The following is a 23,913-nucleotide window of genomic DNA, read 5'->3' on the forward strand; positions in this document are numbered from 1 at the left end:
CAATTTTTTTTTAAATGCGTTTTCAGGAATAGTTGTGTCTACTGCTGCAGCCAGTGGCATTCCTGTGGGTATTGCTGTTGCTCGCCAGAGGTTACAACATCATCAGGAAACATCGTCTACGTCCATGCGAAATGTCTCTCTGAGTCATCATACTTCCCATCATGCCAGCTATCACCACTTTCAGCCGGACAATCTTGGTCAGTATCACACTATTTTGTCATGTTTGTTATGTAATAGACTACGAAGAACATAACTGCCTTTTACGCAATCTTTCCCGGGTCTGAAATAAAACTTGTCATGCTCGCTTCACCGTATTGTATTTGAAAGTTATCGATTTGCAGACTATTTTCCAATAAAAATTCGATTTTTCGAGGAGAATTCTGTTTTTGTCAATTTTTAGAGCTTTTTTCACCTTAGTTTCAACTTATTCGTATTTTTTATCTCAGTTTGAACTTATTCGTCTTCACTTTGAGCATGACAGTCATTGGTCTTACTTTTGACTCGCAGAATCAAGTCGAAACATAGTTAATCATTCATTTTACTGTAGATTTGTTCAACCAAGTCAAAAGCAGTATTTTCCGTGTAAAATGTGTTTTTCCCGTTTCACCTTAGTTTGGACATTTTCGCATCACCGAAAAAAAACATTAGTAAATATTATGGAGTAGAACGTAAAAAATTAATAACAGATTAATTTTTTTGACAAGTGTCTTGTAGTTTTTTAAGGTTTAAGTAGTAATTTTAAATAGTCAAGCAGTATATTTCAACGATTAACTGTTAATTATAACAGTTTAAACATTAAAATCATAATTTTACTGATTGAAACGACATTAGTTATTGAACATAACATAAATAATTACAAGTTGAACTACAATTATTGTCAATCATTTTTTTCCATGCATTATAATTTAAGTCGAATAAGTCTAAACCAGGTTAATTTCGACTTGATTTCAACTTTTTCGTCTTAAATCATGATTAAGTAAGTCAGTCATGTCTAAATGAAGGCGAAAACTCAGTGTATTTCATTTCTCCGTAAAAAAAGTCGAATTTGTCTTGAAAGTTAATTTCATAGTAATATACAAAAACTGTTATTTATTTGTGTCAAATAAAATTACTGTGTTAAATTCGTCAAAAAGATAATGACTGTGTTAAATTTAATACACGAAAGTGTTAAACGTTTAATAGGCTTTTTTTTACACATTGACGAAACATGCTATAAATGTCTAATATATACTTTTAACACACAAACGAATTTATGTTCAAGCTTGAAATTTTTATTCCTTGGGTATTCACTCAATTAAATTTATTTTTCAATGGAAAACATCAATACTCTACGTCTACTACCAGCCTTAGAATAAAAGCATTATAAAAAGAATTTTATTTCCTAGAGAAACAATAAAATGATACAATCAATGTACTTGAATATGTATATTGCTGATTTTGCATTATTCATCTTAATTCAATATCCTGGAAAATTTAAAAAGCTCTTCAATCGTAAATCTCTATTTTATTTTTATTTCAAATCTATAACAATAACAATAGTCGAAAAAAATTTTATCAATTTGTAAGTAGAGTATTTATGCGCATATATGTATATATAGATATATATAATCGTGATATAAGGTAGAGAAATTGGGCAATTGTCAGACAATTGACCAGCGAAAAAAACCGAGTTAGAAGTTGAATCAAAATGATTTCAATAACCTAAATAACTTTGGAAGGAGTGAATTTAGCAAAAAATGCTAAAAGACCTTTTTTTTAGAGCATAAAATTTCCTTCAAAAATATGTATGTTGGCTAAAAAAAATTTTAATATTTCTAGTAGTTACAAAAATCCAAAATAGAAACAAAGAATTTAAAAAACAAATCAGTGTTTAAGGCACGGTCTCAAGGAAACGGCTAGTTTTACGTCAATTTACTAAGAGAAATTTTTTGTAGGGAATTCAATTTCCTTTAAAATTATACAATGCTCAAATTTTTCAAGTTGATAGTTTACGAATTTTGGGTAAAAAATGAAATTTCTGTCAAAAAACTAATAGTCATAATGATACACCTCTTAATATCATTATTAAGGAGGTTCGACCGAAACTAGTGAGTCAAAGTAGTGTTTGAATTTTTTTGTTTGCTAAATCTCCTAATAGTTATAAAAATTCATTATTTTAATTTATAATATAACGAATTCATAAATTAATATTTATAACTTATTTAATTAAAGAAAGTAATTAAATGACTTGGTTATTTTTAACTCATATAATTTAATAAAAAGATTTGGCAACAGCGCCTTTTAACTTCTTACACATCGATATTCAAATTTAAGCGGGAAAAATTTATTCCTAATCTCGTCTCTCATATTAATGTATTTCTATCTTTGTTTTTTCTCTCAGCTGCTTCCGCGACGTTGCCAAACCTTCAATAATATGTATCTCTGTCGATGAACGAGATTAAATAATAAAGTTTAACTTTAATTATTTAAATAATTACAACGGTAACACTATATTGTTAAAATCTTATCATATTCTAAAAATATTCAAGTTTATGGCATGTGGATTTTTATTTCTTAAACTTTGGAGGTTAATAATGAAAAAAATCGAATAAGTCACGACTGAAGCTTGTCCGCTATAAGAGTCTGTGTATAAGAACTTTAAAAACGTCATTTTTAAATCTTTTTTTCTAAAAAACTAGCCGTTGGACCATATTCAAATTTAGAGAATACATAGATAAGGTACTTCTTTACATGTATACTAAGTTTCAAATCTTAAAGTTGGAAAATCCTTTTTACATTAGATTCGGTCGAACCTCCTTAAGGACTCAAACTTGCACAATAATTTGTTTTAGTCATCAGGAACAATATTTTACAGTATCGAAAAAGAAATAGTCGATTTTTTTAGCTCAGTTTAATATATATTGAGATAAGGTTGAATCAGAAATAAAAGTTGTTTTTGCACTCGTACTTTAATTGACAATATTATTTTTTAATTAATTGGAGTTTTCTCAAAGTAGATTAATAACTAACAAACTCGGTGTGACAATTCGCTAACTATATTTTATGGTAAAATTTTTTATTCAATACCGAAAAAAATTTGAATAAATGAAAAAAAAACAACAGCTCAGTAATTGGGAGCTTTTATTTGAATACTACAGGGAAAAACATCGATTTCCCACAGATATTTCAAGTGATTCCCAGTAGACTGTGAGGTTGATGATTCATTTATTTGAAAAATAAATTTATCTTTTACTTGTGGCCTATCAAATATTGCTTGAAATTCACACATTTTCATAACAAAAAAATCAAAACTAAATTAATAATTACAGTATTTGAATCTATAGTAACATTCCATGGCATCGTAAAGTTCGAATTAATCATTAAGTTTATTAATTAAGACCTAAAAATTTTTTAGAACGGATTATAAAAAAATAATTTGTTGTTCCTTTTAATTCACCGCCAAAGACTTAAAATATCTAACAAAATTTTCCATTTTGTTTGGAATATATAGCATTCAATAGAATGATGAAAATTTCGTAATTTCAAAAATTACAATTTGTCTTTCACATAAATTATTTAAAAGTTATCACTTATTGTACGAACATATTCGCAACAAAGAACGTTCCATTAAGTTATTTGAGCGTGAGAAAGATGATTGATGCGGTTTCGCTTTAATTTCAATTGTTTATTCGAATTTTAATATTATTCAGTTTATTCTTAAAACTTATGAATACGTTATTGTTATTGTGTACATATGCATTAAACTAATAAATTTCACAAATAATATAATTCATTGGACAAACTAACGTGCAGTTTGCATACGACTATAGCTATCACCCACTCAATTATTATCCATGCATGTGCTATGAAAGGGTGACCGTTTATTCGATTGTTCGGTTGTCATACACACAGAATACGCTTATATAAAAGAAAATTTCTCTAGGAGAATCTCGATTCTTATAATAAGAGATAAATTAATATAATAAATCTCAAACTACTAAGAACTATTGTAATTAGTCATTTAAATTACGAGATTACGAATAATATCGTGAGCAATAAACTTCCTGATAGGCACCACTTTCTCTTGAAAAGTTGCTATTCAGTGATTTCCCGGGTCAAAAATAAAACTTGCGTTTCACTTTATTTTCTTTTTAACTTATCGATTTCCCGACGATTTTCTGATAAGATTTCGACTTTTCGACTTGAATTACATTTTTATCTACTATTAGAGCTTTTTTGATCTTAGTTTGAACTTATTTGTCTTCACTTCGAGCCCGACAGTCATTCACCTTACTTTTGATTTGCAAAACCAAGTTGGAAAAAGTTATTTATTCGCCTTACTTCAGATTTGCCCAATCAAGTCAAAAGCACTGAGAGAAAAGTGCATGGTTGTGGCAACTAGAAAAGGATGGGAATGAAAAAATAGTCATCTTAACTAATATTTCTAGTTTCTTGAACTATATCATAGTGCCCGAAACTATTTGAAAGTAGTAGTTTTAACTAAGCATTTGTTTTGTTGTCGTAACTGTTTAATATTATTTCTCAGAACTTATACTTCAGCAGAATCACAAATGTTTCAACAATTGTACGATTATAATTTCATTAATTTAGCATCATTTAAGTCGTCGACGAATATAATTAAAGATTTTTCTTGATTATTTTTTTGTAATAAGAATAGCATTTTTTACGCAGTTACGTTCGCTATTGTCATTGTTCATTGAACTATAACACAGTTAAAACCACTATGATATCATCGTACATTTTACAACTATATATTAGTTATCTGAACTGAGGGTAATAGTGGAGGCTTCATTGAACTATGTTTTTCATAGTTCAGAAAATCACTTTTTTCTCAGTGCAAGTAGTATTTTTAAGTGTAAAGTGTGTTTTTTCCATTTCATTTCGAAAAAGTCTAATCTAAGTCAATTTCGACTTGATTTAGACTTTTTCGTCTTAAATTGTGAATAAGTAAGCCAGTTAAGTCTAAACTAAGGCTAAAACTCAATGTATTTCATATCTCTAAATTTCAACATGGGAAACTATGTCTAAATCAAGTTTTATTTTTGACTCGGATCCGATCAATTTGACGTCAAGTTCTTGCTGTCCAACTTTTGACTACAGTATGAGTATAATATGAACCACAAATTGGCGTAAATCTACACTCACTTTATCTGGAATGCAAGTTAACAGAATGTGTGTTGCCTCAAAGTTGCGAGGAAAAAGTTAAAGTACAAAAGTTACTTTCAAATTGACAGAAAGTTATCGTCAACTATTTGTATACAAAGTTTTTGCAGTCAACTTGACGTAAAATTTAGACCATAAATTTTAGTTAAGCTGCAGTTTGGTTGGCTATCAGGAAATATAATTTCTACTTGGTTAGTAATTTTGAAATCGACTGCCCATCAGCCCACGCATAATGAAATTTTAATTACTCTTCTAACTAACATGTGGCATGTTTGGTAGAGACATTCAATGTTTATCAATTTATTGCACACCTTAAGGGCGATGCGATCATGCTCTTGTTTGGAATTCTATTGATCGACTCTCTAACGTTTAATTATACCTACGCTTCATATAATGCATAAAAATAGTATCACAAGCATATCATTAATGAGAGCATATTTATAAAACAAGTCTGATAATTTTTTTTATTGCAATTTATCCCGATTTACGGACGCTGTGTAAACTCAAGTTAACAGAGACCCTTACTTTTTTCTTTTCGCATCCAATGTATCCTCAAATGACGTATCGTCAGAATAACGATTCTTATACTTAATTTATGAATACTTACATGTTAATTTAACAATTTATAGTATCGTGAATTTGAAGATATGCATTTAGGTTAGGATGAGTATTCGTTTATTTAATTTAACAATACGACAAATAGCCTTTGTAACGATATGTGACGATCCATATAACTAAATTGGCTATACGTTTCATCGTTTTCGGTTGTTGTATGCCTAAATACAGAGTTTGTGCAATAGTAATGTCAGCGATTCATAAAATGCCTAAAATAAGGATGCGGATCGTCATTTTGACGATTCACTGTGAGGATACTCTGTATAGCTGAATTGGTTATACAGCGCATCTTCAAGTAAGTTGACTATACAGTGTATAGCCAGAATGACGATACGTATACTCATTCTGTCGATATTTTTCTCTCCGTGTATTTCCCCTTAACAAACGAATGTTATGAAAAAATTAAAGCGCACTTTGGTAGATTAGACAATAACAGTCGAAAATGTCTGATATTCTCTGATAAATTCTGATTAACTATCAACTTACATTCAGAGAAGTGAATTCAATAGATACATTCAGGAAATACTAAAAATTTTCCTTCTGAAATTTCAAACTTTGGTCGTAAATTAAATTAATCAAAAATCGTTGACCGTTACTCGTTACGAATATCATATATAATTATATCCTTTCTACTTTATAGTGATTTGTATATTTTACAAATTGCACATGTATCAACTATTGGCATCTATATAACCAGCAGTTAATTTAAACCTGCAGTTAGATTAACTGACGTTCGTGAATCCAGGCTTGAGACTAATTTTAATAACGATTATTTTCACAAAGTTTCTACACTGTAATCATCTAAAGCCAATCCAATAAGAATTAAGTTTAATTACTTTTTATTTTTTTGATTTTATTGTGATCATAATATATATATACAATATATATAACTGTAGATCATCGATATTGACGGTAATGAAATTAAAAATTCAAATTGAATTGACTTAAAAATCATTCTTATTTATTGATCCATAATTGCTTTTTTTGTGAAAGTGTAATTTCTCACGATTTCATTAATAGTATATGTATATGTATACATATATATATGTATATTTAAATAAATACCCAGAAAAAAGAATTTCTAGGCGAGAAAATTTTTTACTCGTCTTAAGAAAAGTCATGAATGAAAACTGTGAAATAAAAGCAGATTAACTCTTAGCATATAATTGAAATATTCAATAATTGATGAGAAAAATCCGAAAAGTTTAAACAAATTTATCATAAATTATTGTATATACATACTTACACAGAAAAAAAAGTTATCTTGAGTCAAGAAATATTTTTGAAGACAAACGTTTTCAGGAACCAAGTCAAGATTTTCTTGAGCCAAGAGAATTTGTCTTGGTTAAAAAAAATTGGTCTTGGTCAGAGAGGATTTCTATATTATCTGAGAAAGTTTAGGTCTCCAAAAAAATTTTCTTGAATCAAGAATATTTACCTTCAGTCGAAAATTTTTTTTTTCTATGTACATATATGTATGATGTATAAAGAAAGTTATATACTAATATACATATCTGTAATATCATTCGCGATTTAGTCTTTATCTTGAATCCTATTGTACATATAGTATGCGAGGAATATAGTGTTGCGGATAAACGGTACTCGATACTATGCTGTTTTCATTAATGCCATCGAACAGGGGAGAGTCATCGGAATTCCCGAGGCAAAACGCAACGCGCAGTAACGCAGAGACCGCTCAGGATAAATGTCGAGTCGGAATATTAACGAGGGCAAACGTAGTGCTATAGAACAGAACTGATGAGAATATATTTATAAAAACTATGATATATTTTTTTTAAAATAAGAGAAATAATTAATTATTCAATCAAATTTTTATCCTCGAAACTTGAAATAAAAAAAAATTTTTTTTTATTATTCTAATCGCATAATAAAATACTTATAAATTAAATCAAGAAAAAAAATCAAATCGATTAATTGATTTCAATAATTATTTTATTTAATTACATATTTGATTTAAATAGATTTCGAGATGAAACGTAAATTTCAAATTCAATTTATTAGGAATCATATTTTTGTTTAATTTCATTTAATAAAAATTATCTATATACTGTTTTTTAAAAATATACTTTCTTAAGGCGGTCTGTTGATATTTTAAAATATTCAAAATATATTATCTGAGCTTAAGGATGTAAAGCAGGGTCTCAGAGTGGGGATCGACAGTAGCTGCGCGCGGTAAAGAGAGAGCCATAGTCACGTGATATTTAGGAATATATAGTTATATATTTAGTATAGACTTATAGCTGCGTTTCATTTTATTTTACTCATAACTTCTTAATTAGTTCGGTTCAATATGATTATTTTTTAGCTAAAATAATCCTTAGTAAATTTTCCTTCAAATCCATGGTTTCTTTTTATTCATCTTTATAATTAAACCTCAAAAATATGAAAATGGATCAATATTTAGAGGTTATTTCATAAGATCAATGTGTGGAATTCCATTTTTTAAAAGTGATATTTTATTACATATCCGGTTACCTTGCCTCAAATTTTGATAATCAATTTATATACATTTGGACACAGATAGAAATAAAATTTTTTTGAAACTACAGTACTCGTATATCCTTAAATAAACTATCAGAGGACAGTTTTAAACATGATCACTGTTAATAGTATATTATACACCAAGGTAGGAAAATAGGGTATTACAGCACTAGTGTGTAATGGCCTACCTGAGCCAAAGACTAAGACAGTCGAGCAGTGTTATGTCCGGCTTGTTTTCTTTTTCTTTAACCAGACTCGCGTATTAATATGAGAGAGACACTAAGAGGACAGGAAAAATATTTGATATTTTATAAAAAATGTATAGTAAGTACACTGATAAAAAAGTTGACTTAATTCAAGAATGGAAATTCTGAACCAAGAATTGCATTTTGAAGAAAATGATTTTCTTGAGTCAAGAGAAAAAATTCTTGAGCCAAGAAATTATTATTGGGTCAAGTAAATTTCTCTTGGTTCAAAATTTTCACTCTTGAATCAAGTCAACTTTTTTATCAATGCACAACAACTTTGCTAATTTTTCATTATAAACTGAAGACAAAAAGTTATTTTTCTTGCTTCAAGACAATTTTTATTTTCAATTTATAAAGCGAAAAATTTCTGGGGGTAAGTAACAATTTTTCGGGGCGAATAAAAATTTTTTCTACAAAAAATCACTTTTCTGTGGACATAAACAAACATAATCGATTTATTTATGAAGTTTAAGTAATCGCGTAGATCCGCATATATATTGTAGGAAAAAATGAAGTGTGTGAGGCCGCTCCTCTCTGCAGCATGTCTATATCTTTAGTTTGATTTTGCGGACTCAACCATGGTTGCCTCTGCCGCAGAGAAAGAAAGAGCGGCTAACATTCACTGAATGACGCGGCATGTATACAATATAGCAATAGTACATATATATACATATATATATGTATAGAGAGAAGCGAGGCCGTACCAAGTGGCAGAAAGGAGTTAAATTGTGGAGTCAGTAGGAACATATCAAATGGTGAGGCTCGTATCGTATTGTTCATGTTTATATATTTATGTATATATGTGTATGTATATGAATATCTATCTATATATGTATGTTTTATATTTTAAGTAAAGAATCAGTATAGAGCGAGAGGCAGTATATCGACGTGTGGGTGTCAGGGGAAAGTCATGGCAATTTTAGCGTATCGACTGACAGATGGGCTGGATCTTTTTACAGGTTCGACCACGGCCATGGCGATGGGCGGCGCAACTCTCGTACATTGTGGCACTGGTGGGGAAGATCGTCCTGCCCATCTCGCCATTCCCTCGGGTGCTGCTTTAGCACCCTCTCTCAGTGCTACCCTAAATTCGGGCCTCAGCAACATTGGACCAAGTGCGCCGGGCACATGGCCTCCAACATTATGGCAATACCCCACTACAGGTAATTTTATATCTTTCTATGTGATGATATCATATTTTTAAGACTGCCTTATCTGTTAATCGTTTTTACAACTTTTTTTTTTTTATTTTTATTTCAATAGATCTTGTGTTCGATTCAGAGCTTAATGTTTTATTCAGCTTAGTCTATTTTTGGATTATGACCGAGTATGACATTTCGATCAAATTAACAATAATGTCTATTTAAGTCCTGGTTTATTTTAATTATTAATTACCGTATAATGTCTTTCTGGACATAATGAGATCTTTATCTAAAATTTAATGGATTTTATAAATATCCATGAAATTTTTATTTATGTCTAGCAGCAATGCCTTCTTTGGAACCCGTTGGATTTCCACAGCTTGGTGTTGGTTTACAAGGTGGCCTTCAATTGGTTCGAGATCCGACAACTGGTCATCTTTTACTCATCCATGCAGCCGGTATGATTTCTAAACAACGTAATATATACAAACATATATAAATATACTTTTTACTAAGTAGCTGAATCGAAATTTTTGCCCTCACCTCAACCTCAAATAACCAGCCTTGGTGAGGTTATGCAGAGTCGATTAAGGATGAAATTACATACAAACTTTACTCCTAATTCGACCCTCAATGCAGTAGTTTTCGGAAAAAATACCATAGAAGGTGAAATGAGGGCAAAATTTTGAGCCTCATCACTCTAAAACCAAGAGTGTTACAAACGTATCATTTTAACACATATTAAATATGTTCTATGTTTAAGGCCATAAGCGAAACTATAGTTTTTTGTAGTCATTTGAAACACGTTTCACGGTGTGTCAAAAATCTATAGATTGCTTATGGCGTTTCAATGTTATTTGGCAAGTGTGTAAATTTTGACCACACATTTGGTTTTACAGTGATACAACTCTCGTCACCCTCATTTCATATCATTTTATTAACTTTTGTCTGTGTGTATCCATGTATGGTTATGCGTTTATATACATATATATGCTAGTCCCTGTATTTAAACCATTGAGATTTTTAGTAAAATAATATTAATATTGTAAATTTTTATCAAAAAATATGTATATGTTGTAAGGACAGGATAAAATTTTATAGCTGATTAAAATAAAATCCTTAATTATATTCATAAAATACAAAACTATGTTTTATACAGCATAAAATATCTAGATAATTAGAACACATTAAATTCAAAAATTTAAAAAACCATCATTATGAATTTTAAAACCCCTATATATATAACGTTACTAATTCCAAAATCCAAAAGGACATATTTTGAAACGTCCCTTTTGCTTTAGGAAACTCTAAAGCCAAAAGGTTGTACAATGTTTTTTTTTTTCAATCGTTTTGTGGACTTATTTTATAGCTAAAAATTGAAAAAAAAAATTTTTTAGCTTTAGAATAATTCTACAATCACTATAAATCGAAGTGTTTAAATGGAAACTAAACACTCAGGTGTTTTAAATTTAAACACTTCGATTTACAGTGATATGATTAGCATTAAAAAAAAATTCTACGCCCTTTTGGTTTTAAACTTAGCGACTAAAGCTAAAAGGGCGTATAAAAATATAAAGAAATTTGAAATTAGTAACGCAAATTGTAGCTGTGTTTGGTAATTTTATTTTAAAAATAGCATACATTCATTAAATTAATTATTTATTACTGTTGTAAAAAGTTTAAATCGCTGAAATTGATATTTAATAAAATAATTAGCAGAACAAATGCAACAGGCAGTGGTTTGGCCAAACTATCCATCAGTCCATAGTGCTCCAAATATCGGTGCTCCACCGTTATTATTACCAGGGCCTACAACTCCACCATCACTTCAATTACTCAGTGATATCAATGGTGCTAGACTTGTATTAACAGAGAACAAACGGAAGCAGCAAAATAATGTTCCTATTGTTAAAATTGAAGCTGATTGTGCCACTCCAAATACTACTATTATCGGTAAGACTATTTTGAATTTCATTATAAAATTACTATATATTTGTATAGGTATAAAATGACGTAAGTATATCGCCTCGTTATAACAAATATTTTAAGACTCTTTCCTTAATTCGTTCAAAATTTCCGGAATGCTTCCCCGACTAATTACTCTATTAAATTCTCTAAGATCCACTTCCGGTATAAATTATAACAACCGCAAATTTTACTAGTATGAATTATAAACAAAACGATGATAAGAAAATGTACAAATAAGACTTTTTAAATAAAAATTGCTATACTTTTGTTAACTTTAATATTTTTTACTGAATTTTGTGACCAATCATCGGGGAATTAATGCACTATGACACAGAATCGTTAAAGAGGTTAGATTTAACCCAAAATATGGATGTTTATTCCAATAAATCAAGTAGAAAATTTTTTTCCAAAAATTTGGAAGTTACCAAAAACAGTGTGATTAGTTTTTTGGAAATATCGATGTAAATATTGAGTTGTACAAAAAATTACAAGATATCTTTTTTGTAGAGCGTTAAATTCTCTACAAAAAAGGTATCTTGTACTTTTTACTAAAACTGAATAGTTATTGAGATATTTTGAGTTTAAAAATACTCAAGGTCTTCTGAATTCAATGTGACTTTTAAGGATCAAATTTTGCGATCCTTACAAACAGACAACATTGAAATCACGCAATGAATTACCATAATTTGATATTAAAAAAAGACTATAAAGTAAGACTTAGTGAAACTTATAATAATAATTATTCAATTAACTATTTTTGAACTCATTAATCTCTGTCATAAAATCCATCTTTTAAAATACTGACGGATAACAAGAATTAATGCTTGTTACTATACTTAAAATATAGAGCTCTGATACATTCATAAATCAATAGCTTTTCATATTTTTTTTTTTTTTCATGACTTTATTACCAATTTTTATCTCAAAACTTTATTGTTATTTTATATATTTTTGAATTGTGATACAGATTCAAAAATTATTTTATTTAAAATACCGTCAGTTCACACACACATATATATTTACATGAAAAATCAGGATATATATGTTTTGTATAACAGATTTTTTATACGATCAAAATCTGTTATTATTTCGTTTTAAATTTTATTACAAATAAAAAAACAAAGAAATAAGTAACTAAATATTCAAACAATTATTTGTATAAAACATTCAGTTATTTTTTTTTTATAGGATATGAGTATTGTATTTATTTTTGTTTTCCGATATTTGTACGCGGGAATTTATTAGAGTAAAAAATAAATAAATTAATAAAAATAAAAAATACAAAGTAAAAATTTTTTTAATTGCAAAAAAAAAACAAAATGATTATTAAAAATAAAGATACACAATAGTAATACTACTTTTTGTTTTAACAGCTTCCGCAGAATCGAGTAAAGCATTACAAACGGTAACAACAATGACAGGTTCATTGGTAACAGATACTCCACTTCTAACAACGTTACACTATTATCCTCATGCTCCGGCTCTTGTACAAATCAGTCAGTCTGAATCAATGCAATGTCGAACGCAGGTTTGTATTCAGTCATCTAGGTACTATTTATAAAGGAGATTTTTTTTGTTTTTTAAACAAAATAAATATATTTAATAAATATAAGGTAAAAGACCCTTAACCCAATCAGTACCATTGGTCGCTCACTTGAACTTTTTACTGCGTTTTTATAATTTTTATAGAAAAATGTTTAAAGAAAAGAATAACTTCTCACCTTTTTTTAAAATCATCGACTTTCTTAGCGAGAAGTTAAGAATTGATAAATAATTATTTGTGAATCAATAGTAGTTTATCTATCGAGTGCGATCGTGTTTAAGACGCGAGGTGTGAAGATTGGTGCCGGAGCCGAAGGCGAGATAAATACATTAGTTTTTGTGACAGATATTCGAAATGTACTACATTTAGTGCCTATAAATGGCAGATTATAAATCCGCGTTTATTTGGTAAGATTGTTTTGAATATTCGTTGAAAATTAGAGAGAAGGGTCATAATATTTAGCCTTATCGAACCTCAATCTAGCCTCATTAAACCCAAGAAAGCCTCAATCAAGCCTCACTTAGCTAAAAAAGTATTTTGAGCTTCAAATAATGCTCATATAGCCCCAATGAGCTTTAAATGATGCTCACAGATCCTCAATAAGCTTCGATTAACCTCAGATGAACCTAGTCTCGACTCAATGAATCTATAATAATAATAATAATAATAATTTTACGAGTTCGATCAAATGTAATTTAAATTCGATTTGTATTATTTGAGGCTCATTGAGGCCCTTTGCATTATTTGAGGCTATATGAGCATTATTTGAGGCTCAAAATGCTTTTTTAGCTAAGTGAGGCTTGATTGAGGCATACTTGGATTTAATGAGGCTAGATTGAGGTTCAATGAGGCTAGATATCATGACCCGGAAAGTCGGTAAGTGTACGAATTAATATGATGATAAATTTTGTCACAAGATGGCTCGTTGAGTTACTTCGATATTTTTTGGTCGTTTGCTATCGCACATGTAACCAAAAAATATTTTTTGATCCAACGATGACGTCACTTTTAGAACGATTAGGTATCTTTTTTACCAGCTGTATCTTATTTAATATTTTTAGCTGCCAGTTATAGGCGCTAAATGTCGTACATTTAAAGTATCTGTCACGAAAAATATATTACAGAATATGACGTATCAAAATATTCTGGAGCAAAAATAAAATTTGATTCAGACTCGCTACACCTTATTTTCTTTTGAAGATCCCGATTTGTCGACGATTTTCCAATAAGATTTCGACTTTCTTAAAATTGATATCATAAAAGAATAAAGTAATATATTTTATAAATTATTTTCCAAATAAACTTATCATACACTGAGAAAAAATACTTTTATTATTCTTAAAATCAAATAAATATTCTTATTTACTTGATACAAAAACATATATTCTTGATAATTTTCGAGAATATATAATTTTGTCTCAAGAATTCGTAGAAAGCTATTCTTTTGTTTACTCATAATATAATATCAAATTCATATAATAACAAAAATAACTTTGATGCTCTTTTCTCAAGAAATTGATAATTAACCCTCAGAGTACACTAGGGGTCATTTTGACCCCAGAATTTTTTTTTATCCTAAAATATTTCTCAAGTTAGGTTTGATTTTAATTAATTTTTTCACCGTTAAAAATTAGTTTATTCGAAATAATGATAGTGGTATTCAAAAGAGCATTGTTTTACCTATAAAAAACTTAATGACTTGCCTTCCGTTAAAATGCATAGTTTTTGAGATATAACTCTTCAAAACCGAGGTGGGGTCAATTTGACTTCATGTGTACTCCGAGGATTAATAATAATAAAATAAATATTTTGAATGGATTTCTTGAACAAAGAAATTTCTCTCAATTCAATTCATATTGTCTTTGAGCGAGGGAAGGACCATATGTTGATCCATTAATAGGACATCATAAGTTTTAGTGAGCGACTATGGGTCCACTTAACTTATTTAAAAAATTAACAATACTTAATTATCAACATCATTCTTAAAATTTAAATTTTATTCTAATGTCCAAAATTACCAAAAATAACTACAAAAAAAAAAATTTATATTGAGTTGTTCAATCTCACTTCCATAAAAAGTGAGCAGGTAGAGTCTGTTATCTCAATCTCTATAAAAAAAATCTCATTTTTAAATTATCACTCATTACTAAATCAATTTAAAAAAAAATAAATAAATACTGAAAATTTGTTTATTTTAGCAACGGAATACATTTATCTCAAAGGCAACGTCACCAGTGTCATGTTTAACACCCCCACCGGAAGTGATGCCAGCTCACGCGATCGAGACACTTGATAATGTGCTAAATGTCCAAGACGCTTCGAATCAAACCGACGCTCCTGATACTGAAGACGACCATCCTTCAATTGAAATTGACGGATTGCCAATCAAACAAGAGCAAGTATTTTCCTCGTGTCATCAAACGCCAGGAAATTTTACAATTTTTGACGTGGTCTCATCAAGCATTGAACGACCGCAGCTCAATAGCGTCAACGACTCAGCTTCAAATGTACATAAAAAACCGGCAAAAGCTGACAAAGCCTCGATCGCACCTTTGTCCAACGATTTACTCAAGACTGAGGCGATCAGTTCAATTGACCAGGCGATAGATAGTGTAGTCTGCAAATCAACAGAAGAAGATGACGAAGTGTTCGACTCAGCAGCTGATGAAGCCGTAATTGAAGAAAGGATACGCCGACGTCCCTCACGAGTAATTGAGATAACAGAAGAAAACTGTGACAGTTTCCATGAAAATTTAGAGTTTTTCGGGCGGCGCAAAGATCCCGTTGAGTTGCATCGCAAGCCTCAGTATTCTGAGGAAATGTTCAATAAAGAAAAGTTGCGCTGTGAGGAATTGAGTATCAATGAGAACGTCGACGTAACTGATGATGCAAATGCTGATAAAGATTATCAGCAGCCAGTGTCATCAACACTCGTAATTTCAGAGCAGACTGAAGATATTGAGGATGTAAACAAAAATGTCAAAATACCCAGCAGTTCTTCCATTGAATTATTGCAGTCTTCAGATCAAGTCGACTCAAGTTGTTCGCCTTGTGAAAAAATCATCGATGACCCTCCGATCAGCGGCAAATCTCTGGACATGCCTTCGATTGATTGCGATGATGAAGTTAATCAACACGTTAATGTAAAAGTAAAACAAGAATCAGTAAAGTCAAATAATTATGACGAATGTCCAGTAGTTGATAATAAGCAAAGTCTTCCTGATAAATTAAATCGTGATAAAAAAAATAATAATGATAAATTTCACGCGGGCATTGAAAATGTTGTAGAAAAGTTGAAAAAAAATGCAGCAGCTGCTCAACAAGATTCTTCGTTAACTTTTAAATCAAATGATAAAGAACAAATAGATGATAATTTTAATAGTTTAGTGGCCACCACCACAGCAGCGACACCAACTACAACAACAGCGACACCTGTAGTGCGATCAGTCGGTCGTTGCCTGCCCCGTACACTAAACAACGGGTTAAAAAAACATATTTTACGATTTTACGAAACCGAATCATTAATTTCGGAAAATGTAAATAGTAACTCAATAAAAAATGATGATATTGATGATAAAAATAATGATATCTTTAAAGAAGATGCGCTTTTATCAAATAACAATAATGATAAATTATCGCAAGTTGTAAATCCGACAGTAATATCAGAAAAAATAAAAAATTTGTCATCAAAACTAGATACTGATGGTGAAAGTTCTGATGATGATTTATCATGTAAATTAAATATTAAATCATCAGCTGATCGTTTAAAAAATTTACAAACTCTTCAGCAGTATAAAAACAATCAAACGGGAAAAATAAAATCAAATGTTGATCTCAGTGGTCTTGAGTTGTTATCAAACAGTATTGCGCAATTAGAGCATTTGAAACCAGATGCTATTGACAATACAAGTAGTTCTGACATTGAAAATTCACCAGTGAAACAAAAAGTTAAAGGATCTCAAGAAAATAATAATAATGTCGATAGTCCTCTAGGTTTACTCTGTGCGCTAGCCGAGCAGCGTTTTATGGAAGAAGTCGGTGACGATGTACCCAAAGGGGTAAATAGTGACAACGCTGACATTTCTCATGCTGGCGTTCTATTAATAAATCTCGGTAAAGTTACGGGTAGTAATGATAATAATAATGATAAGGATAAGGATAATGATAAAGACAATGATAGTAAATTAAAATGTGAGAAACGCCGTCACTCCGTTGATGACACGTACGCCATTAATTTAAAGAAAACACGCAAAGATTTATTTTATTCATTTGAAAATAATGACGATGCAAATGATGATTTAATTAAAAATAAATATTCTGATAATTATGAAGAAGCTGATGATGCTGATGATGATTGCACTGATTCTGACAATGATGAGACCAAAACACTGGGAAATAATGACAAAGATGATGGTAATTTGAGTCCAGTAGAGTTCAGTATGAGGGAGAGACTCGCGGATATTAAGAAGAAATACAAAGAAAAACAAAATGAATTGACGTTGCCTCTGGATCAAGATTTAAAATCTTCTCTGGATAATTTTGATGGTAAATTGAAACAATACGACGACATTCCATCGCACAGTGACAGTATATCGAGTTCGAGGTTCAATAAAAATTTGACGAAACTTGCAGAGCCTAGGAGTCACATTAAATTATTGGACAGCATTCCCAGTATATCGATACCTGTACCAGTTCCTGAATCGTCACCGGTTAATAAAATTGTTTCAGAACCAGAAGATGATGACAATAAAAATCCAGCTGTTGATTACGACACATCTTCTTCGTCGCCGACGGTCAGGAGCTCGAGTTCCGCGAAGAAACGTAAAGTTGGACGGCCGAAAAAATTAATGTGCACGTCGACGAGTGCTCGTCATTTAACTGAAACAATTGTTGCTAAAAAATCGCGAAGCAAAAGCTCGCTTGTCAGTTGTTTGATTAATTCGAAAAACAGGCATTCAAATAAATTAAATGGTAAGACAACATGTGGGTTAAATTCTAAAAATAAAATAAATCAGACGAAAATGAAGCCTATTAAACAAACGCCTTTGCATAATAAAAATGTTATTTGTTCTATAATTGCTGAGAAAGCCAAGTTAAGTCAGGATGCTAAATTAGAAAAACAGATTATTAAATTGAAGCCGAAATTTAAAAATCATGGTAAAGTAAAAGACTGGAATGATGATAAAATAGAATGGGATTATTCTGGTGAGAAAATATCATCGGAAATTGATACTGTTGTTGATAAACCCGAGTTGGAAATAAATGACCAAGTGGCTGATAAATTTCCTCATGTTTATACTGAGGAACAATCGATTATTAAAGACAATGATATCGATGACGACAATGATAAGAAAGATGAGTTTGAACATCACGAAAAATCAAAGAAGAAAAAACGTAAATCGTCATCTTCATCGCCGATGAGACGTAAATCAAGTGAACATGATAAAAAAGAATCTAAACGTAGAAAATCATCGGATTGTAAAGAATGCAAAGAATGCGCCAAAGCAGCCAAAGCTGAAAAAGTTGAAAGCATTGCAAATAAATGCAAGCTCGTGTCCGCGCACTTGGAAATCGATCAGCTGAGAGTTTTGACGGCAATGGGAGGGCTATTTTACGCTGGACGACTAAGTGCTGTCCAGGCCCCAGACATTTACGCGATAACGTTAGATGGGGAGAGAGGCAACAGACCTCACATCCATTCACGTGAGGAAATTTTACGGGACGCAATTGTCGAAATTTGTCCTACGTCTACTAAAGAATTGCTGCCGGGTACAAGACTCTGCGCTTACTGGAGCCAACAGTACCGATGTCTCTATCCCGGTACTTCCGTTGAATCTTCGGAGCCGGATTCAGATCTTGATGATAAATTCGTAAGTGTTGAATTTGATGACGGCGATAGTGGTAGGATTGCGTTAGATGATATTAGGCTACTGCTTCCTGACTACCCGGTCGTCGAGTATGATCCGAATCCACTGTTGACGTTGGGTAAAAAACGCAGACTTACTTCGATGTCTGATGACAAACGTTCGGACCAGTCTGTGTCAGCAGTGACATCGAGTTTGGTCGATAATGATAAGATGGAGAGCGAAAATAATACTAAAGAGTTTGATGAAAAGAGCGCTAATGAATATAGAGAGCGTAAAAAATTGAAAAAGCGACGACGCGATAAACTCAAGAGACTTGAACAACTTCAGGATGGTAAGAAGAGACACAAAAGACACAAGTGCTGTGAAGAACATCGAAAGCACAAGCACAGAAAACATCGCAAGCATAAACACAAACATGCTCATCATTCAAGTCACAATGAAAGCAGTCACTTTAGTGGCGGGGAAAGTTGCTCTGGTTTGAGGACCGATGAAGAAGAGGATGAAGAAGACAAAGATAAAAATGTAGATGGAGGCAGAGATGAGAATGAGGATGCTACCAATGGAGTCATTGGTGGTGGCAAAGATTTTATTAATGAAGAATCGGAGGTTGAAAATGAAATAGTCCAGGTGCAGGATGTTGTTGATGAAGAACCTGCGGTTGAGGAGAAAAATGACAAGACGAAAAAGTCTGATAAAAAGACCAAGGCGAGAGAAAGACAAGAGTCGGTTGAGAGTAGAAGTAAAATGGCAGCTTTCTTGCCAGCAAGGCAGCTGTGGGGGTGGGCTGGCAAAGGCTACAGAAGACCTGGAGCTAAAGGTAGAGCTAAGAAACAATTTTTCAAGGCTATACAACGAGGAACTGAGACGATACAAATTGGAGATAGTGCCGTTTTTCTTTCGACTGGTCGACCGGATCGGCCCTACATTGGAAAGATTGAATCGATGTGGGAGACCACTAGTTCGAATATGATTGTCAAAGTCAAATGGTTTTACCATCCAGAGGAAACTGTTGGCTGTCCGGCGAATTTGAAGTATCCGGTAAAATTTATCACCTTTTTTATTTTTTATTGGTTGAATAATTAAATTATAATTATACGTTTGTATAAAATTTATTGATTTAAAAAAAAAAAAAATGATTCGATGTGGGCGGTAAATTTGAATTTTAAAAATATAAGATAATTTTTAGGCATTTTTTAATTAAAAATTAGTAGAATTAAATTGAGTGTCACTGGAAAATTTGAGTTGAAAATAACTTTTTTAATCAGGATTCACACTCATTTGCTTTCTTGAATTTTTATTTTTTACACTGATTTTATATATCTCTTACAATTTTCGAGCATGATTTATTGCAACCATCAGATGTCATTTTCATCGCACTCCCTGCCATATTGCAAAATTGCCCAAATTCAAAAAAAGTTCCTTGAAATTCGAATCTGCCTCAAATTTACAAGTTCTACATGTCAAACTTCTTTGTAATATTTTTAGAATGAATTTTCTTTACACAGACTATTATTTTAATTTTTTTCAAATTTTACATTTTCAAAGCGGGAAATTCAAAAAATTTTCTAATAATTTCTAAAGGTAGTCTAACCCTAAATAAAAGACCTGTCTAAAAAACACGATATTACATAATGTCCAGTAATTAATAATAATTAAAACTGTCAATTGCAGGGCGCGTTGTTCGAATCGCCACACATGGATGAAAATGACGTGCAGACAATATCTCACAAATGTGAGGTACTTCCACTACAAGATTACACAACCAAGTTGGGCAAAGAACCCCATCGATATCTCACCATTTACGATAACAACGACATTTACTATCTCGCGGGATACTACGATCCTACGACATATCTACTGACTCTGCAGCCTGGCGTTGCTTAAAAAAAATATTATAAATAATTTATCTAATTAACATTTACTTAATTATAATTATAATTACAATTACAACTATTTCAATAATATTTTATAATAATAACTGATAAAAAAAAATAATTGATTAGTTCCGCAGTTAACTCTTACGGCGACTTGCATTGATAAGTCGAGTCAATGCAATTTAAATGCAATAATTAAAAACTATCGGCTAATTAAATATAATAAATTACTATTTTATTATTATTATTATTAATTATCATTAATAATAGTCATTAATATGTAAATAATGTATATATTTTTTTAATACTATCCATTGCTTATCGCACTAGGTCCATAATATTTCCATAGACTTATTAAAAAATAAACTTTACAATTAACAGTAAATATATTAAATAAAAAAAATAAAATAAAAAGACACCTGAAATACTAATAAGTGATATTAAGATATGCGGTGCTACGTAATCAATCACATTTAATTGCTGTTTATATTAATATACTAAATATGAGATGCACTATCACGTTTACATAAATTTAAATTTAATTGTTTTTTTTTTGTTGTTATCACTGCGAAAAAAAAATTTTTATTAATTCTTTTTAATAATTACATGGATTTTTAATTAAACCCATGTAAAATGTGCAACATATATATATGAATAATTAGAATAATTTTTTTATAAATAATTTTTGTATAGTAAAATTAAAAGAGAAAATTTTTAATGTCAAGTTTGGTTTCTTTTTTTTTTTTAATTAATTAATTTTTGAAAATAATTATATTGAGTACCGATTCGATAATTGTATAGTGTAGATTAAAATAGTTATGGCTAATTGGCAAAATAACTAAATAAATTTATGGGAAATACAATTTAGTACAAATTTAAAAAAAAAAAAAAATACAATAATTGTATGAGTAATTTAAGAGATTGAAGTTGCGTGAGTGTAATATGTACATTAATTAAAATTATATTATATACATATATATATATATTAAAAAAAAAAATAATTAGACATTTAAAATTATGACGATACTTTAAAGTAATTGATTATTAATTTTTTTAATTTTGTAAATAATTAAAATATATGCGACGAAAATATAATAAATGAAAATTTATTAAGTCGTTATTAATTAATAAAAATAATAAATATACGTCACTGTGTATTTACCGTATAGTATTTTTCATAAAAAAAATTTAATCCATTGTATAATTAAAAATTATTAAAAAAAAAAAATTAAAATTAAATACAAATCGGCCTACGAAAAATTTCGTATAGAAAACGAATAAATATTTTGAAAAATTTGATAAATGTCGGCGGTAATTATTAGTTGTAAAGAATGATTGTAAAAAAAAAATTTGCGTCCGAATTGGCATACATTTTGATTAATTGATGTAATTAGTTATTGAGACTATTGGAGATTTACTTTAAATGGGATTGAGATGTGAGTTTGAGAAATGATATTTTATTTAATTGAATAATTAATTAATTAATTAGGTATGAATAGTAATGGTACAGTAATTATTAGTAAATATAAACGATTTAAAAAGCTGAGAATTAAGATTTTATTTCCGTCATTGATAAGATTCGATATTGTCGGAAGTTAAGATAATTAATATTATAAATGAGTAATTATTAATATTGAATATCTATTAATTATTAATAATAATATTCGTGTAAAAAATTTGGCATCAAAAGATTTAAGGAGGAAGCTGGTCTGAGATACAAAAAAAAGAGGACATTTTTGTGATTTTTTTTTCAGAGTACGTTCGTTATTAAAATTCTCAAAATTTGTGACATTATTAAGCATCATTCCAAGAATGTCCTGCTAAATTTTCATAAAAAAATATTGAAAAATATGCCAGTGGTCGTGGGGAGAGACGAGTCACCTTAAAAGAAAGTATCCATGCCGTAAGCAGGATAATTCAAGACTGCCTCATCTGAATTCAAAAAACCAAAAAGATTTCTTTCGTACATAAGTTTATCTTGGATTTGAATGAAGGAATAAACAAAATATTCATTTTTGAATTTTTAGCAAAGGTGGAATCAAAAAACTCTGATTTTTGCCAAAAATTATTCTTTTTGTTTAATTAAAAAATAAGTAGTAATTGAAAAAGCAAATCCTTCGTTCAAATCTAAGATAAACTTATGTACTAAAGAGATCTTTTTGGTTTTTTTATTTCAGATGAGGCATTCTTGAGTTATGCTGCCTACGGTATGGAGACTTTTTTTTAAAGTGACTCGTCTCTCCCCACGACCACTGGCATATTTTTAAATATTTTTTTATGAAAATTTAGCAGGGCATTCTTAGAATGATGCTTAACAATGTCAGAAATTTTGAGAATTTTAATAACGAACGTACTCTGAAAAAAAAATCACAAAAATATCCTCTTTTTTTGTATCTCAGGCGCTTTTCCCCCTTAAGCTTTAAATTTTGTTGGAACTGGAAAAATGAAAATTCATGTAATTGTATTTTGACTTTTTTTTTTTTTTAATTTTTGCTTGGAGAAACTACAAATTGTTGACTTTGATATTTTTTCAACAAATTTTAATTTTTTGCGACAAAAGAATTTTTATTGCAAAGTTGAATTTTGTTTTTTGGGTAAAAAACTGGAAATAAGTTCGATTATTAATTTAGTACTGAAATTATTTAATTTTCAAGTTTCAAAAAAATAAAACACACTGCTCATGTAAAAAAAATTTATTCCAAAAATGTTTCAAAACGTCATCAGACTAAAATTAAAATTTTAGATAACTGATAACTTTTCTGAGACTTGTGAAAATTTCAAGGAAAAAAATCGTCTTTGTTTTGCACATTTTCAAACTTGTGTTTGAATTTTTTTTTCATGGCCACTACAAAAAATCATTTTTTCTTTTATTTTAATTAGCAGACAATTAATAATTTTTGAATTTTTTTTTTCAACAAATCAATGAAAAAAAAAAACTAAAAATATGCGCATGTAGAAAAATAAAAAAACAAAATCTATTAGACGGCTAAT

The 23,913-nt window shown here is 30.0% G+C and overlaps 1 protein-coding gene across 6 annotated transcripts in view; it reads left to right on the forward strand.

The window, feature by feature from the left end:
• The window catches only part of LOC103579528 (uncharacterized), a 94,277-nt gene extending 72,453 nt beyond the window's left edge, over positions 1-21,824 (forward strand). Inside the window, exons 7-13 of one of the 6 annotated variants that reach the window (XM_008560953.2) lie at positions 27-197; positions 9,488-9,691; positions 10,012-10,146; positions 11,387-11,623; positions 13,012-13,166; positions 15,380-20,086; positions 20,720-21,824. In XM_008560953.2, the coding sequence (XP_008559175.1) occupies positions 27-197; positions 9,488-9,691; positions 10,012-10,146; positions 11,387-11,623; positions 13,012-13,166; positions 15,380-20,086; positions 20,720-20,932 (5,822 nt within the window). In that variant the 3' untranslated portion in view covers positions 20,933-21,824. The remainder of the gene's footprint in view (positions 1-26; positions 198-9,487; positions 9,692-10,011; positions 10,147-11,386; positions 11,624-13,011; positions 13,167-15,379; positions 20,087-20,719) is intronic. The other 5 variants (XM_008560955.2, XM_008560956.2, XM_008560954.2 and 2 more) reach the window with 5 other exon arrangements.
• The last annotated feature ends 2,089 nt before the right edge of the window (positions 21,825-23,913 follow it).

This window comes from Microplitis demolitor, chromosome 5, assembly GCF_026212275.2.
Source record: "Microplitis demolitor isolate Queensland-Clemson2020A chromosome 5, iyMicDemo2.1a, whole genome shotgun sequence".
Taxonomy (NCBI): Eukaryota; Metazoa; Arthropoda; class Insecta; order Hymenoptera; family Braconidae; genus Microplitis; species Microplitis demolitor.